The 18366-nt window shown below is 42.7% G+C and overlaps 1 protein-coding gene across 1 annotated transcript in view; it reads left to right on the top strand.

Moving 5' to 3' along the window:
* The window catches only part of ENPP6 (ectonucleotide pyrophosphatase/phosphodiesterase 6), a 30003-nt gene that overhangs the window by 6063 nt on the left and 5574 nt on the right, over positions 1 to 18366 (top strand). The window contains exons 2-5 of the mRNA XM_080589903.1: positions 5921 to 6100; positions 11304 to 11415; positions 14454 to 14595; positions 15894 to 16073. Of these exons, the coding sequence (XP_080446029.1) occupies positions 5921 to 6100; positions 11304 to 11415; positions 14454 to 14595; positions 15894 to 16073 (614 nt within the window). The remainder of the gene's footprint in view (positions 1 to 5920; positions 6101 to 11303; positions 11416 to 14453; positions 14596 to 15893; positions 16074 to 18366) is intronic.

Consider the following 18366-nt stretch of genomic DNA (forward strand, 5'->3'; position numbering starts at 1 on the left):
TCTTGTTTTTCTTTAAAACTTTTAAAATTAAAATCTATCGTAAGGTACTAAATGAAACAATGCAGAGGACCTATTTGTAACTACATAAGCAATGCCCACATATTGTCTGAGGCATAAAAATTGCAGGGGTAGGAGTACAACAGGGAAGTTGATTATCAGTACCAATGAAATGAAAGGATCTCAACTTCACTGCCCAAGCCAAGAGAAAAGCCAGGAGGACACAAGGAGAAACATGAGGGACAAGGAAATTGGATTTCTGATCTTTGTTCCTCTTTTAGCCACCATAGATGCCAGCAGCAGCAGAGATGAGAGAAGTCTATTGGTGGCACACAGTTCTTAAATCAAGTCTCTTCTTTTTCTTGGATTTGGTGGCTTTCTATTCCCAAAAATTGCACATTGGGAATAAAAAGAGTGTCAAGAAGTCTGTGGTAATAGTATTATCTGGCAGAGAATGAGCACTATCCCAGCAAGGACAAGCTGGAGAAGGGATGGGAACTGGGAGGGCTTTTCATTTTCAAGTTCTTCATCTCGCATTGTTTGCTCAGAAAGGCTGTGAGTGCCAAGATTTTTCTCTTTCACACATACACAAAATGTTGCAAAAAAAATCTGTATTTGCTTTTTACCAACTAAAAAAAAAAAAGCAACACTTCCAAAATGAATAACAGAAAGTTTTCCCTAGAACAAGCTCATGTGCTGCAAATTGCAACACAGAGGTTTTTAGTTGCATGCTAGCTAAAACCTCACCGCCCCTAAAGTGTGCCTGCTACCAGCTATCAGCAGCAGTAAGAGGACATTCATATATCGAGGTAACTCTCTGCCCAAAATGAAAAGGACAGAAAACTGATGAAGAGAGGACTGCCAGAGGCTTGTTCCTTCCCTAATGGTGCACACAGCCGCTCTGCACATCATTTTGGCCAGCTCCTCTGTACCACTTGGAGCTGTGGCTGCTAAGGCACAGGAGATACAGTTCAACAAAACCCCTTCAAAATAAATAAATAAATAATCTGTGTATAGCAGATTTTTCTGTGCTTTTTGGTGTGATCCTAACTGGGTGGCAAATTCTCACCTCACGTAGGGTAAGGTGTTTCTGCTTTGGATCAGTCTGGTACTGCAGGCCATAAAAGATTGTAAGGACATTGCCAACAAGCTCTTCTGGGAACATATATTGTCTGTTCACATCTTCAGGACACTTTTTTTTGCCTGGGGGCCTGCAGATGGTAAGGCCAAGTCATCCAGACGAGGGCTTCCTCTGTCTGTGCGTGAGCTCTGGTCCCCTCCCGGCCAAGTTAGGGCTGAACCAGGGTTTCTTTTTTCTTCCCTGTGATCTTGTTTCCATGCAAAGCTGGGCAAATGAGACCCAGCAGGGAAAGAGCAGAGCAAGGCATAAATTGAAGCAGACAGAGCTAGGCACAGCGAGGATCTGATAAATGAGCAGGGAGAAGGGGAGCTGCATGTCTCACTCAGGCTTTTAAAACCTACCCAAGTAACCCAACAACTTGGTGGAACCAAAATGTTTCAAGGATGTCACATGTCCAGCCAAGCTGTAGAGGCCCAGATGTGCGTAAGGAAAAAAATAACCTTCCAAGTTGACTAGTCCTGGCAGGACTGGTTGAAAGTCTTTTTCCCTTTATCTTCTAGTTGTGGTGAGGAAGTAAAGAATCTAAATGTGCTCCTCTGGCCTGCTCAGACAAGTTCCTCCACCGGATTAAGTGGTGTGGTCCCATTTGCCTGTTCATTTCATGAGAGCAGTAATGACACATCAGGTATCTCTAGTCTCTGTGCAACGCTGTGAGATACCGGGCAGTCTGACCTGCCTGTCCAGGACAACTTCTAAAAGCACTGAATTCCTAATCACTCATCTCTGCACTGGTGTGATTTTAGGGTTAGCCCACCAACTGACTTTATGAGGCATTACTTACTTCTCCCCTGGCATGGAGCTTGGGGAGGTATCTTCTGCTCTGCTGCAGCAGCTCACAGTACCTGTGCACACCTGTTTGCGTGGAGGAACTTAACTCCACCCCTGACTCTATAGCCCCATGGCAGCCCGTGCTTGCCTCATCCCCTTCCTAGCTCTAGTTAATTCCCAAGGGGTGGGGACATCATGACACGACATGGGAGGTAAGGCCTCATGGCACCCACACAAAATGCATATAACATTAAATAGTACATTCATGCATATGTAGGTTCTTAGGTTTCTCTTTAGCTGGATACCACTTGGGTACAGATTATGGTACCTTTGCTGTGCAGGCTAATATATACACCATGGGTTCTCATAAATTTAGTTGGCTCAGTGCAGAGATGAGTTACCTCTGTTTTGTTGCCCGGGGCACCAGGTACAGCTTCACACATCTGTCCCATGCTGCCTCTCTTTCAAAGAAAGGATCATTGAGAATCTCAGAAGAGCATTTTCTCTGGCAGATTTAGATGCAGGTGGTCTCTGTATGATTTATCGTACCTACTGGAGATCCCACGCACTGTGCTTGCAGCTACTGAAGGACCATGCTGAGAAGTGGAGCACTGAGATCAGGAAGAGCCCATTCAGAAGTGGGCAAATGCTACAGGAGCACACGCTCTGCTTTCCAAATCTCACCTGCAGTTGATGTAGGGTACACAGCCACCAGTGTTTGCTGTGCTGTTGTTCTGGGCAGCCAACCAGTTGCATGTTGTGTGTGTTTGTTGTTGTTGTTGTTCTTGTTTTGTTTTGTTTTTAATCTTTGTTTTACATAGATTCATTTGAATGCTGACAGAAGTGCCTGGAGACATGGGAAAGGGGGTTAGACAAAGCTAATGATGGAAAAAGTGTAGTGTGCAAGTGAGTTGCAGCACGAAGACGTGCAAATGCTTTTGCTGGCTCTCTTCCAGAAGGATGCAGCAGTTATCATACTCCTGGGAACTATACCCTCTTTGTTTTTCTCTGTTGCTTGAGGAGGGGATTTTTTTATTTTTTATTTTTACTGCATTTGCATTTTGCCCTGTTTCTACTTTTGAAACTCTAAAGTTAATGTTTGATTACAGAAGAAAGTTGCCATAATGGAAGTAGTAATAAATTCAGCATGCTATGGTGACTCTCTAATATCATGTTGATATTTTGACAATCATAAAAAGGAGATCACCAGAGGTTGTCTCCTCAGGCTGGAGGAAATAACATGCAACAGAGGATGCAAAGGACTCAGGCTGCACAGGTGACCCAAAAGAAGTTTGAGAAGTGACCTTAATGCTGTGTATGGGTGTCTTCAGGGAGAGAAATGCCAGCTATTGAGGGGGTTTTAATCTAGTGAGCAAGGCATGGAAAAGCCATGGCTGAAGATTATTAACACAGGACAAAAATCAAATTAGGCATACTTTCTCAACAGTGCTTAGAGATGATAAATATTGGGAAGAGCAACCCAAGGAAGATATTGATTTGTTGGTTACTGATGTCTTCCAAGGAGGTCCAAGGTCTTCCTGGGACCCAGGCTTCAGGCAAGCAGAGGTCAATGGCTTTAGGCAACGTTATATGGTCACATCTGCTCATCTGATGCTCCCTCCTGGCCCTGTGAACCTGTGAACTTGAAAAATATTTATACCTTATCTTACAATAAGCTATGGTCAGTTGGAATCTTTTTGTGCTCTGTGCTGTGTGCATATCACAATTGCTTATTGCTGTAGGGTTTCTCCAGGAGCACAGCTATCAGCATATAGAAGTGCTTTGGAGTCCAGCTCACACTGCGTATTTTTACAAAATAGCGACTGAATCACATTTCTCTTAAAGTGATGTCTAAAATGAAAATTGATGCCTTACAGACTTGTAGGCTTCTTTTTCAATATAAGAAGGATTGGAGTCTACAGAAGAACGGACTTGTCTAATGTGGTGATCAGAAGACTACTGTCCTCTGTATTATTGCACACACATACTTAAACTTCCCAAAAACACTACAAAGAACAATCTGCTCTGTTCCTTAAAGAGGTGAGCAAACTGACAGGAGTCCATAAATCCTATAGGGAGCTGACATCAGAAGCAGCTGGAGCTTATTGCTTTTATATGAAAACTGCACTGTACATCAAATGGAGATATGTGACCTAACAGCTTCAGCACTGACCTGCAGGTTTCCCAGGCTGGCAGTAGTTGCCTGCCCTGCAGTTTAGCAGGTTGATATATGTTCAGGAGTACATGGATTTCAAGCGCCTGAAGAGACAGGGTTGTCATCTGAGTAGGAAGGTTGCATTTTTGATGCACTACAGAGGCTTCCTACTAGCTCTTTTTAGACTTATAATGAAGAAAGCTCTTGGCGGACTAAGGAGGACAGATTACTTCCCCTCCAGTCCACCAGTTTTCTTAAATTAAGCCTGTTTGTTTTAATATGGCGTATAGTGACTGCCACAAACAGGGACTACTCCTCTGGGGAGGAGGAGATGTTCTGCATAATTGAAATACTTCATAGTAGGGAAGGAGATTTTCAAAATCCTTTTCAAGGTCACATGTACACAAAGTATATGGAGTCCTCTGCTCAAAACGATGCCTTTTTAAAACAAGCGTCCCGAGGTTATTTCAGTTCTGCTCACCACGCTTGTTCTCACAGTAATCAAAGTCTGTTATTTGGATGCCTGCAATATCATGACTCACTGGGTAATGATGACAGTGTCTCACACATACATCAGCCGCTGCTTTTTAAGACGAGGAAATTGTGAACTTCCAGTACAACTTAATCTTCAACATTTCTTTTTCGATTTTTATTAACTCTCCTGCAGGTTAACTCTTGAAATACTGTATCTTCTCTTCTGGCAATGACAACAAAACATCCCTCTAGCTTATATGTGGAAAACCAGTGTGGCCCATGGGTTTTTTTTCAAAGGGGAGAGGGGGATCCTTCCAACAGATAGTTAGGGAGAGCCTCAGCCTGGTCGCACCTTTGGACCTTCTGGCCCAATCTCCTGCGTATATGTGGCTTGCACCTAAGGTATATGCCAGGAGCACAGGGCATCTTGCGTAGTTCTCGTGACAGAACAAGTCTCATGGCATACCTTGTGTGACAGGGCAGCACAGAGCAAGGATGGAGAGGGCAGCTTAACCCAGCTACGCCCTGCAAGCTGCAAGGCAGACTCAGCTTTTAGGCCACTTGAAGGCCTGTGGCCTTGCTTTTTATTATTTTGACCCTGTTCTGAGTGCTGCTACACTTCTTTTTTTTTTTAAGTGTCTGCACTATGCAGCGTATGCTAAGTGTTAGGTGAAGGAGAGGGGAAATGCAAGTTTCCCAAAATCCATTCTGTGTTTCCAGATCGTGCTTTTATCCCTTCCTGTTTGCAGACTGCTTCCCGCAGCCCTCAGGGGCTGAACGTGGGTGGCTGCCTTAAAATAGCCTCGGACTTGGCAGACGTTGCAGGCGGAGAGGGAGCCAGACTCCAGCCGCGCGTGTGGCACTACGGCAGCCTGTTGGTGTGGCACAACAGCAGTCGGTTCATGTGGACTGTGCACGGTGTGTTGTGTGGGCCATGGGTCCGTCGGATCCGTCTCTTCTGGCTTCAGGCCTCTGAAATTTGGCTGTCTCAGGCGGAGCTAATTACACAATCTCTCTGTGCAGTTAATAGAGAGCAACATGCTCCTCCAGAGAACTCCTCCCAGATACATTAGATGCCTGTCTTGGGATGGCATGAATTGCTTTCTGGAGGTGTGTCTTTATCGACTGTGAAGGGAACACAGCTTCCAAAACTAGCTTTTAGGTGGCCAAACTGGGGGACATGGACTGCTACCTAGAGGACCTCAATGAAAGGTAGCCGAGTCTAGAAAACCATACGAGTAGTTACACAGTAAGGCGTTCCTCAGTTCAATTCACATCTTTTCAGCTGGGTGGTCTTAAGCAAGTGGCAGCTGGTGGCATCCTTCTGCTGGAGAATACAAAACAGACTATGCTCTTTTTTTTTTTTTTTTTGTCTCTCCCTGAAGGTCGCCACTGTGAGGTCCATCAGATGATTGGAAACTACATGTGGGACCCAAAGACTAACGTATCTTTCGATATTGGCGTGAATAAAGAAAGCCTGCTGCCTCTCTGGTGGAATGGATCGGAGCCTTTGTGGGTCACAATGACGAAAGAAAAAAAGAACGTTTTCATGTACTACTGGCCAGGTCAGTATGTCAAAATTTACTACTAGTTAATGGTGTATCTTTACATCTAAACACTCCATACTCCATAGGATGGCTTTTTCATACACTACAGTTCTGAAATACAGACAAGAATTACAAGTATATTACTAATCACTTAAGGAAATGAATTTTCTTAGGGCATAGCAGTTTGCATATCCTGAGAAAGGAAAAGACTGAGTTGTCACTGGGGGTAATGTTCCTCCAAACATTACCTTCAGGGACAGTGCTGGCTTGCGGAGCATCTCCTCCTCCACAGACTGCTCCTTCCTCCTGCCCACCTCTAGCCTCTGTTGTGCCAAAAGATTCACAGAGCAATGCAGTAGACTATGTCGCTGACCGAAGTCAAAGAATAACTAACCATCCTCCCCCAGTGTTTGTTTTTTTTTTAACCTGGAAAGCAGTAGCTGGGAAATGAAAGCAATCTACTTTCATTGGGCAACAAAATCCAGCTGAAAGCTAAGCATCTTTTGGTGACCTGCAGTGAGCACTGTTGTCTTTCTTCATCATTAACTCATCAGAGGTCACAGCTGCTCTAGGTTTGAGCCATTCATCTGGAGGGACTTGGCCTTGCCATTCCTGTTTTTTTTGGGCGTTGGAGTGCTGAAATCCCTAGGGGTGTATAATAATGAGTCTCTTTAAAAAAATATGAGTATATCCTTAGGCTGTCCATTGAGGGAGCCATGTGGAAATAAACAGTTCAGCTGTGCAGCCAGACCAAGTCCCATGCAAGGTATCCACCTTCTTTGCTTCTTGACCTTCCAACAATGCTACTTCAGCAGTATGCAAATGTTGACTTATGCAACTGCAGACTAGAGGACCGTATGTTAGAAGAGCTGTACTGAATACAGCCAGAGACAGGGCAGGGCAGTGGCAGCTGAGTCAATCTGTGGGCTCCCAGCCAGGCTGTCTCCTTCATCCCAACGCACGGGTGCCTGGTCACGCTCGTTCCGTGCAACGCAGCTGATGGTGTCCCAGGAGAAAAGCCACAGTTCTCAGGAAAGGGAAGGAAGAGTCAAACCAAGATGGAAAAGATTGAAAAGCTAGAGCATTTCTACATTACTGACGAGCAAGAAGATCTAAGGGTGGCAATATTGCCTTACAGGCTCAAAGGACTGGAGGTGCAGACTAGATACAGTATTTTGGAATACCCCTCAAAAAAGCCTAATTTTATTGGGTCATCCAAGTGACTTAACAGCAATGCAAATAGTTGGAAATAGAAATTATAAAAGAATGTTCTTCTAAAAATTGATGAGAAGACCTGTTTCTACAGACTACAGACATTTTTAACTATTGAAGTAACTGCACTGAGTAGATATAATTATGTACTTAGTAGATGTAACAGTCTACAGAGGGCTACCAAAACCAAAAGAGCAGGATCCCTTTCTGTTAAATGCCCTTAGAGTTTACCAAGCTCCTACATGTTACCTTTTGAGCAGTGGGGTCCAGATGTAACAGGAGTAAACAGAAGTTACTCCAAATGCAATAGTATTTATTTATTAAATTTTCCACATATGATTTTTGAGACATTTTCTAATTCCATAATAAGCATGTAATCCCTTCTAAAAATTCAAGATTTATTACTTTAAAGCTTTAATTCTTAAAAAGGCATTTGACTGGGGAAGTGATCCCCAGCACAAAATCTAGAAAATCTAACCCCCAGCGCAGAGGGACACAGAGCAGAAGGGGTGCTGGGTGTGAACACCCAGCCATCACTGCTGTATCTGTGAGCCCAGCACAAACACAGCAAAGCCCACGTGCGGGCAGAATTCAGATGGCCTGTCCTAGCCCTAGGAGCGGAGGAGAAAAAATTACCACCGTGCTGGGTGTCTCAGCCACTGCTTGTGCTGCGAGCTCTCGTGGTAAGCACTTGGCTTGTAGGGACATTTTCCTGCTTTATTCATGGCAGCACGGTCTCACTTCAGAGATGAACACAGTGGGTTTATCTTGTATTTTCTGCTCTTCGAGGCATTCCTGGGGGAAAAGTTATATATCCTCTGAATATTTGATTGTTTTGTAAAACACAATAGCTAACGCCATATCGGAGGTGCAATGCATGGTCTCACACTCAGGTTTCCTGTCTGAAGCATTGCCACCCCAGCAGATGCTGAAGCCCCAGAGGAGCGCAAGAGCCTCCTGGTGGTACCAGAAAAGTCAAAGCTTTACAGCACTCAGCCTGGAGGGTGATGTAACCCCATACCCTCAAACGGTCTCATTTTTCAGCAGCATATGCAACAGCTTCAGCTGAAGTGCAGTGACATCTTTTCTAAATACTGAAATGAGAGAAAGGGGAAAAAAGCCTCCAAACCCAACCTTTTGCCATTTAAACACAACATTTTCCAGACCATGGAGCTAGTCTGGAAAGTTTTCAAACATTTTTGTTATGACATGGAGTGTCCAACTATTAAATCAATGTTTAGAAATGCAATTTAAAGCTGGCAGAGGTTCAAGTCTCCATGTCAGATAGATAAAGAAGAATCTATATATCACTGCGAAAGAACTCCTTATTCCAGCTCCAGAAGTTAAGGTTTCTAAATAAAGGTTTAGTGTCATATAAAACTGTGCAGAAAGGTATTTAATGTTAAATCTCAGCAATACAGCTCATCTATTTGTACCACGAAAAAACTTAACATTCCCTTTGTCTGGCTCCAAATCCTTTCAAATGCCCTTTCCCATTATATTTAAATGAGAAAATTTACCAGCTGTCCTGGCCTCTACCAGGACAAAATGTAATTTACTGCAGGGTCTTCAGGGACGGTATTTTGGAATTTTAACAAGCCTGAACACTGAAAATCCAATCTTAAGTCCTGCTCACTACAGGGAAAAACAAGCAAACAAGCAAAACAACACACAAAAAAAAACAAAAAACAAACAAACAAAAAAGCCAAAACAACAACAACAAAAAACATACAAGCTCTTGATATCTAATTTAGGCAGCCTGAATTTTCAGTGTTACTGTCGATGAACTGCATGCTTGAAGACCAACACTTAGTGGCCAAAAACTGTTTCTGATTGTTGCTGCTTCTGTAGTCTTTTATTTCACACTCATCCCTTGACAATTTAGAAATAGCAAAGATAGAGATACCAGAGAAACTAAAATATCTCAGATCCCCAAGAGGTTGATGCAGCCAATGAAAATTATTTTCGAGTAATTCTGAGGAATGATATCTGAGAAAATTATAATCTGATGTCAGTATCTGAAGAAGAAAAAAAGAGACGAAGTCATTATATTAGTCATTGGTTATGAGCAATCATCCACCCAAACTAAGCTGCTAGGTGTCGTTTCTCAATTTAATCATGACTGGCCTTGTGTTTCCAAATGTGTCCTTACCAAAAGATGGCTTTGGAGCCAGTCTTTTCCCAGACTCAAATGTCAGAGGACAATTTAGCCGTGAAGTTCCAGTTTGGTCCTGAAATACTAGCAAAAACTACAGAGGAGTGCTATGTTGTCTCCAACCTTGGAGGCACCTAAAAACTCATGTTTTGCTGCTGGTAGCACCCAGGACATCAAGCAGAAGAACGCATTTGAGCAACTGTGTCTTATGCTACTGACTGCAGGAATTTCATTGACTAAAATCCCAGCTAGGCAGATGTCATACGAGGCATGAGACCACGTTACATGGACCTGCTAATAGGCACGTGCTCAGCCAGAGCTGAAGATGTGTAAATTTATATGGTGAAAGGTTGTAATGGCCACTGCAGCAGAAGAAACTGGGCTAGAGGTAAATCCTTTAGAAATGGGTCACCTATCATTTCAGCATGTAAACTGTGTGTCTATCTTCAAACTTGTCAGCTGCTTTGGCAGTATTCATAAGCATCAGATTCCCAAAAGTAGGCTGTCTGTGCAGTCACTGAAGGCCTATTTTCAGCAAATCTTGGCCTAAATAGAAAGAGCAAATAGGAGATGTTTGCTATCCTAAATCGGACAAAGCCAAAGGCATGATATTTCATGATATTTCATCTGTTGCAATACTACATTACTCGTAATTGCTTATTGCAACTCCCGCTGCAATGCCAAGTCTCTTGGTCAGCTTATTTTGCAAGATGTTTGCTTTTCCCTGTATCCCAGTATTGCATCTCAGCAGTATGAGCTCACACAGGCTGAAATGCATGACACAGGCAAATTCTCTTTACTGAGTGTCCCAGTGATCAAACCACTGCAAAACACCTCTGAAAGTAGCTCTGCTTGCCCTACTGCCCTCTCTGGACTTACACCTCCTACGCGACCTTAACTCCTCTCAAGTAATGTCAGTTTCTGACAGTCCATAATGCCTCTCTCTTCCAGCCCAAAGGAGAGGCAAAGCGACCCAAATGTTGGCATATTCAGGGTATTGCTTAGAATTGCCTTTTTGACCTGACTGTACTGCTGTATAGAGTCCATTTTCCGAAAGATCTCTTTTTTTTTCCTTCTGCCCTAGCAACACAGCAGAAAATGCATAACTGATGGGAGGACTCTAGGGTTCTCTAAAGATAATTCACATGAATCCAGTGTTTGTGAAAGCACTGTTCTTTTAAATATTAATGCTATTCAGCAGCACACAGTATCCAGAGAGCAAAAGGGCAGAAAACCACAAAAACAAGTTTTTGTGTGTTCAGGGCCATGTTCTCCTGTAGGATTTGTTGCCACAAATTTCTGGACTGTATTTTGCAAGGAAGGCTGCAAGTTACCAAGAGAGGTAATTGGTTTATACTGTTTTAACAAGACCTCCTGGGAAACAGATTTAATAGTGGAGTGCCAGAATCACATAATAAAATACAGCTTATAGAGGATATTATGATGTAAGATACAGTGTGTCTAAGTGGAAAGTATTTGCTGAACTTTGAGGGAACAATATCTAAATCTATTATGTTGGAAGTCTGGGGGTGAGGATACAGGGCCGCAGTAGTTAAGATCAAAACAACCAAGTGATTTAGGTGGAAAGGGTCTGCCATGAGGCCATCAGAGCTTTGTTCTGGGAAGGTCACACAGAGACCTCCTTTTAAAGAGGGAAATAAAAGGATCCAATGTTCACTTTGCTAAAAGCACTCATCCAAAATACCCCTCTCCCCTTTTCCGTTCCCAACCACAAAGTTTCCAGCACAGAAGGTGTAAGGTAAGTCATGTCACAAGGAATTTACTGTGAACTTGGACCCCACACCGTGGGGTCTGTAATGAAACTGCAAAACTTAGCACATTTTTCATTTGTAGGTTGTGAGGTCGAAATCCTTGGAGTCAGACCAAGCTATTGCCGCGAATACTTCAGTGTCCCGACAGACAAAAACTTTGCAGATGCTATCAGTGACGCTCTCGAGTCTTTCCGGTACGTCATTAAAACTCTGCAGTGTGGTGTTTCCTTCCCCAAGGGTAAATATTTGGTTTTATTATCAGCCTTTCTGTAGGACAGTTTTCAGGATTGGCTCCCACATAGGAAGATGGGGTCCAAGGCTGGTTCATAATATTGTCAAAGAAACACGTTCATATAGGGGAACAGGCAGTTACATTAAGATTAGAGGGAAATTTGTGTTCCTTTTTTCATGTGTAGATTACAACACAGAGGAGACAACCCAGCTTACTGTTTTTTCCTTGCTGTTTCAAAAAACTCCAATATCAGGCTGTGAGAATCTCTTAACTGACCTGCAATAGCAGACTTTGAAATGCTGAGATTCAGAGAGTGCTCCTAGGAATTAGGAAATTTGGAAATTCAGCTCCAGTCCCTTGTTTACAAGACCAATGTTTTGGCTCCTTCTGCATTTTAGAACATCTTAGGTACAATGCTTTTGGAGCAGGCATTAATTCTGTGCAAATATGAGTATTATGGGAATATATCTCTCTGATGTCTCCTAGAAAAACAGCGTGCTCTGTATCCAGTTTTCCAGCTGCACCATCTCTCATCCAAATGTTAACAAAGGGAGAGTTCCGAGTAGCTTGTAAAATCGGGGAAGATTAGGTTTGTTGAAACTACACCACCACGTGCGTAGCCTATGCCTTGTCTTTGCTATAACTCAGCTTCCTCTTTTAAAACCTTTTTGGTTCCATCATTTATCCAGTTCAATCTGAAAAGTCTAGTATTCGGATGCTGAGTGTTGTTTGTCTCCAAAATGATGATGGAGCTGTTGGGGACATTGCTCCCAGTTGCACACGGGGTCCTGCTGCACAGGTGCTCACAAATCACAGTGTTGTTTACAGCATGGGGCTTAGAGAGAAGCTGTCTCGTGTGAGATATTTGATCCTGAAATGATTTAGTTGACATTTTAGGAAAGTTATCTGCACGTGACATGAGGAGCTCATATGTGCCATAGGAAGCTTTTATGGAACTTATGCAAAAGTTGTAATTCAGTGAATGAAGAAGGGAATGGGAAACTGAATACAGAAACCAGACCTGATTTCTGGAAGAAACACAGAATTACCACAGAAAGATTTTTGGTTGGGTATCATTTGGGGGTGGGTCAGGATATGCTTGAAGCTTCCTGCCTGGGTCTCTATGAAGGAAGATGCGTAAGGCTGCTCAGGAAGGGTTGCAGCTTTGTAACTGTGAACACAATTAAAAGCAAGGCACAAACTGCTAAAAGCTCCAGCCCTTCAAGCTGCTTTTTTGGGTAGCTGGAGTCCACTGAAAAAGTTTCAATAGCTAATTCACCCGGAGTCACAAGGCTGCTTGCTGCTGCCTTCAGTGAAAAGGGCAGGGACACACGAAAGTCAGTAGGGCAGCTCACAAGAAGTAAAAGCTGGAAATTTCAGGAAGAGAGCAAATCCCAGTTACCATGATGTCTGCAGTAAACTTCAGCTACAGCCTTCCGAAGAGCCAAAACCCCACAGATCGTGCTGGAGCTGTGGGAGGCTCAGTCCCTGAACCATTTCCATTTGCACAGCATCCCCTCTTGAATTTCTGCCTGGCTCCCTTTCCTCTGAACTGAGCTCCCTGCCTGCAGCAGGGCAAGGAAGAGGAAAAAGGCATGATGATTATGAATATTTTTATCTGGATCAAATGATCTTCTAGTTACAGGTGAGAAGACAAAGCAGTCTAAGCAGAGAAATAACACAGGCACTGCAGCAGAAGAAAACTGCTTCAATAGGTTCAGTGAGAGTTTATGCAGCACAGAAGTTACAGGGTTAAATTTCAGAAACTAATTTGTCCCTAATATAGATGGAAAGTAACAATTAAAATGAAATGAAGGGGAAGGGAAGGGCTGCTTCACTTGAATGGTTTTAAAGTCATGAGGAGTGAGAAGGAGCACTGCTCTGCGGTGAGCAGTGGAGAAATTCCCAAGGCAGAGACATTCAGCTGCCTACAGGACGCCTCTTTAGAGGCCTTTAGCAAGCTCACAAGTAAAATGATAGGTCCTAATTTCATTCAGCCAGTTCCTCACCTCTGATTTTTTTCTTCCTCACCTCTGATTTTTTTTCTTCTGTCTCGCTCCTTACCCCAGACTACTGGCAAGTCTTTAGTAAGAGAAGCCAGACCCGTCAGAACACCACACAAACATCTTTTTGTAGGGATCTTGATCTGAATCTGGGCATATCTTATGGATGGTGCACCCTGGCACATATTAAGTACGGTAGAAAAAGACTGTTTGAACTTCATGAGCATGAATTTGTGATTTTATCCACACGACTGCTCTCAGGAAGGTTTGCAGTGAATTGTACAGTGGTCATGAAAATGTAATTAAGCACTGATGCATGTGCTACCCTTACTAATTGGGCTGAGGACATTCAGTGCAGAAATGTGTGACTAACTAACCCTGTTCAACTCTGAGATTACCCTGGTTTTCCTCTGTTCATTGGTCAGAAGAAATAAAAACCCTGTCTAAAATCTCATCCCAATTCATAGCACATGGGTTTCTGCAAAGTTATGGAAGAGCCTGTCCTGAGTTGACCTGGGTAGTTTGGAAGGCCTCACACAGGAGAAAGCCAGAAGTGCCAAACCTTAATTAAACCACATTTTACTTGTAACTCCCACAATCCTTTTAAAAGGGGAATGACCTGTGGAAGAAGAAATCAGTATTTCTTCTGGCTCTTTCTTTGTCATTAAATGAATAGCCATCTTCTTAAGTTGAAGACGTAGCAGAGGGCTCCCAGGACAGCCTGTGACATGACAGTCTCTACCTGGCACCTCCAATGTGAGTCTCAAGCAAACCCAGGTGCCTCTGGGTGGGAATAAGAAGCCCAGCCGTCAACAGCAGGTAGAAAAGCAGAGGCTGGAAGCAGACAATGTTCCTCTGGGATATTTTTGGCTCTAAGTCCGAGTGAAGAGTGCACTGGTAACTCCATCAGCCAGGAGGGGAAGGCTCCTGGGCCTGTACATCAGGGCTCCTAGGCCCATGTACATCAGCCTCTTCCTCCCTTCCCTCCAACCTCCAGCAATGGCAGTGCCGAAATGGCCGCAGTGTACTACGAGCGCATCGACGTGGAAGGCCACCACTACGGCCCTTCGTCCGAGCAGCGGAAGAGTGCTTTGAAGGAGGTGGACAAAGCCTTGAGCAACATGATCACCCAGATCAAGGTCAGTGATGTCAGAAAACCGAGCTCCTGGGGGCTGGGTTGGATGTGGTACATAGGGACGTGGTTTAGTGGGTAATGTTGGTGGTAGGGGTACAGCTGGACCAGATGGTCTTGGAGGTCTTTTCCAACCTTAATGATTCTATGATTTTGGTTTTCCATATGCTACAATCCTCACTACCCGTTCTGTAGTGATCAAAGTACCAGCATCTGCTGTTCACTGTGCGCCTGTCATCTCAGAGCCCCAAAACTTTGTGTGTCTCTTCCCCAAGTGCCAGTAATTTTGCCATTACAACAGTTTTTAGAGAGACCTTTTCAAAAATGGTAATTAATTGAGACCATAACACAGTGTTTGAAAAGTTCTAAAAACTGCTTTTTGTGGCACTATGAAGAGCCTATTTAATGCCTGTTAATTGGATGCATTGGCTGTAAATTTTTATTTCCTCAGAAAGAGAGGCTATTGATATCACGTGGACGTTAATACACCATTCCCCTGATTCTTATTTTCAGAGATGGCGTTATAATCCTCCTAGTGGATTATTACCCCAATAGCCCCAGGAAGCCATAAACCAATATATGTGTTGCTCTGTTTATAACCTGTGTTGCTGGCTGGAATTTATGGCAGGCGAATGAATCAAAACTACTTGTTTTGTAAGGTTTGTTGAATCAGGCAATTAACTTTTATGGTAGTTTTTATAGTACCACTCAGAACTCTGTATGTGAAACTTTGTTTTAAAAAATGCTATGCAAACAATTTTGCGGTGAGAAAGAGACGATATCAAGCCTTCGGGTAAATGTCAATTCTGTGAATATTTCTGCTCTCTTTTCACAATGATAAGTACACATTAGAGTTTTCTACATGCTTCAGTGAGGAGAGGAAAATATATTTCTACCTTCACTAAATCATAAGAGCTGTAATGCCAAGTGGCTGTGTTTGGGAGGGGAAGAGGGAAGGCCTTTGCTACAGGTGGTACCGTGACAAAGTTGCTCTTCCACAACCATTTTGACCTACAGATAACAAACAGTTGGATAAAATCCTGCCCAAGACCGAGCGGTACAACCAGTTTGTGGGGCTAGGATGTTCCCTGCTTACTTAGCAGGGAACAGGGTCTATTTTGCCAAATCTCTCCCTGGTGCTAACCTCTGAGACTCCCCCAGGGCAGCAAGTGAGAGCGGACAGCTGTTGTTACAAGTGGTGGCCAAGCTCACTGCAGGATATTTGCAGCCACGCTCCTTCTGGTGGACTTCCACTAAAATCAGAGGAGGTCAAATGAGGCTTAAAATTTGCCACTCACTCCACAGAGCAAGGGCCTTCAGAATGGTGTCAACGTCCTCCTCTTCTCTGACCACGGGATGACGGACATCTCGTGGACGGACAAAGTGATTGAGCTGAAGAACTACATCAATATGAGTGATACCATTCAAATGAAGGACCGGGGTCCTGTTGTCAGCCTTTGGCCAGTTCCAGAGAAGCATACAGAGGTAAGTACAGTTTATTAGTATTGATTTATTTCACGTTTTCTTGGGTTTTATGACAATTGTTTCTTTTGTTTGGTTATAATGTCTAAATTCGGTTCTCAGAGATGTGTGCAGAAATCAGCCTGGGGTTCTTCTCAGGAGCCACACGTTAATCCCATCACTTTGCACTCTTGTAACAAAGGTTTCTGAAGAGAATTCACACCAGACAAATCAAAAGCATAATCTTTCACTATTATTTGGCACAGATATGTGCTTTCAACCCCCACCACTATGTGCTTTTGATAAATAGCTAGAAGATTTTAGCTCAAAATCTGTTTTTGAAATGTTATATATATTAGTCAATTTATTGACTCATTAGCTGGGATTTTTAAATGATCTGGAAGAGGTCAGGCATTCTTATTCCAGTAAGCTTCCACAGAGTTTGAGGAATTAACTCAATTAGACCAGAATTACCAAAAAAGCCCATTTTTACAACATTCTCCTTTGAAGAATTCTGATGAATAAGCATGTTGGGTTAAATCCCTTATAAAAGCCCAAGGCTAGAACTGCAGGATTTTGAGGAGCAAATTAAAACAATACAGAAAGAAATATGGAAACCACTTGAAAAGAATGAAAATGCAACATCTGTAACTAATACACTAGTGAATTATAGTTGAACTAGAAACCAGTGCTTGAGAAGTCTATTTTGCTGTCCTCAAAATAGAGATGAGTGGATGTACAAAACAGGCAGTCCACACTCCAGGTGATTTTTTTTTCTCTATATTATATTTTAGCTAATTCCAGTACATCATAGGACATATGATTCTTTGAAGAGAACACTTGCCAATCGCACCCAAAAAGGCTCTCTAGTAATTGTACAGCTGGAATATCACAAACATTTTAAATTAGTGCCGGGACTGACAGTTGTCTTAGAGGCACGTGTAAGTCTATCACTCAAAGTTCCTGCAGGGTACTACAGAGTTTATATATGTCTTCCTCAGCCTTAACTCATCAGTCTCTAGTTTTGTAGGCAAGACCGTCGAACGAGGACAAGTATAAATTGCCACTTCACACTGACATTTTTTTTTTTCCTGACAAAGCTCTTAAGCACATGCTTCTCTTTCATTAAACAGCCTAATATCCCCAAAGAGAATAAAATGCAATGTCTCACATCATGGTTTTATTTTCTTCCTTTATTTCTTTTTAGGACTTCTTACTGGAGTGTTGCTACTTTAAGTAAAATTAAGTTAATTTTTCTTTTTCCCACGAGCCAGATTCCACTATTCTAATTCACTTTGAAAAGCCCTGTTCAGGAGTTAGATCGTATCATAACGTAGTGGTATCAGATTTAAGAGTTATGCCATTTTGAAGCACCAGAAGTACTGGCGAAACACAATGACCACTCTCTAGTGAGATGGTCGGGCTGAGTCCTGCCATCCCATCCTAATTCCTTATGGCGACCACATATAGGGCAGGAGTTTCAGTGCTGGATGGATGCATGCATGAAGCACCCCAGCTAGACAATGCAGATTGCATGTGTACAAATGCATCACATATGCAGGGCAGACTTCACTAAAAGGCTAGTGAAGAACCTTTCATTCTTGTTGCAGTCTTTGAAGAATCGAGCTATTTCTTCCTGAAGATTATTTGTATATAAGCAAAGAGTGTTTTAAGCTCTGGGGACTCCAATAGCGACCTTCTTTATGGCATATGGACATCTTCTTTAGGCATTTTAAATATTTTTCTGAATAATTGTGGCTTTAACCACATTTGTGTAATTGTATTCCAGATGGTATGATTAATATTAATAGGCCACCAGCACAGCATTGTGCACCTTCAAAGCTGCAGGCATTGACTGATTAATCTCACAGCATCCTTGTAAAGCAGATAAGTAAGCACTACCAATCCCTTTGATAGGGATAGAGAGGTTAAGTATAAGAAACCAAGGCAAGGTGATATTAATTGTTCACTCGAGCACAAGGAGGGAAGAAGAGAATATCCCTTTTCCTCATCTGCCAATTCATGCCTTTGAGCACCCTTCTTTTCACCACTTAGTTTATGGTTTCCCTTGGTTTCATTTTCTGTGTCTGTATGTCTATATAATCACATGCATACATTTGTGAGTGCTTGTACTGTAAGTGTGTATAATACCTACGGTCATGGTTTTCTATGTGCTTATGTCCCAAGTTTTCAGAACATCCAAAAACCTATAAGGAGATTTTTTCACCTTACAACTGGCGAAGTCACAGATTAAATGTACTGGTGATTACCCATTAAAGGGGATTAGCCATTTAAAAAAATCAGGTGTATCTACAGA

Source organism: Anser brachyrhynchus, assembly GCF_964034855.1.
Source record: "Anser brachyrhynchus genome assembly, chromosome: 4".
Lineage (NCBI taxonomy): Eukaryota > Metazoa > Chordata > Aves > Anseriformes > Anatidae > Anser > Anser brachyrhynchus.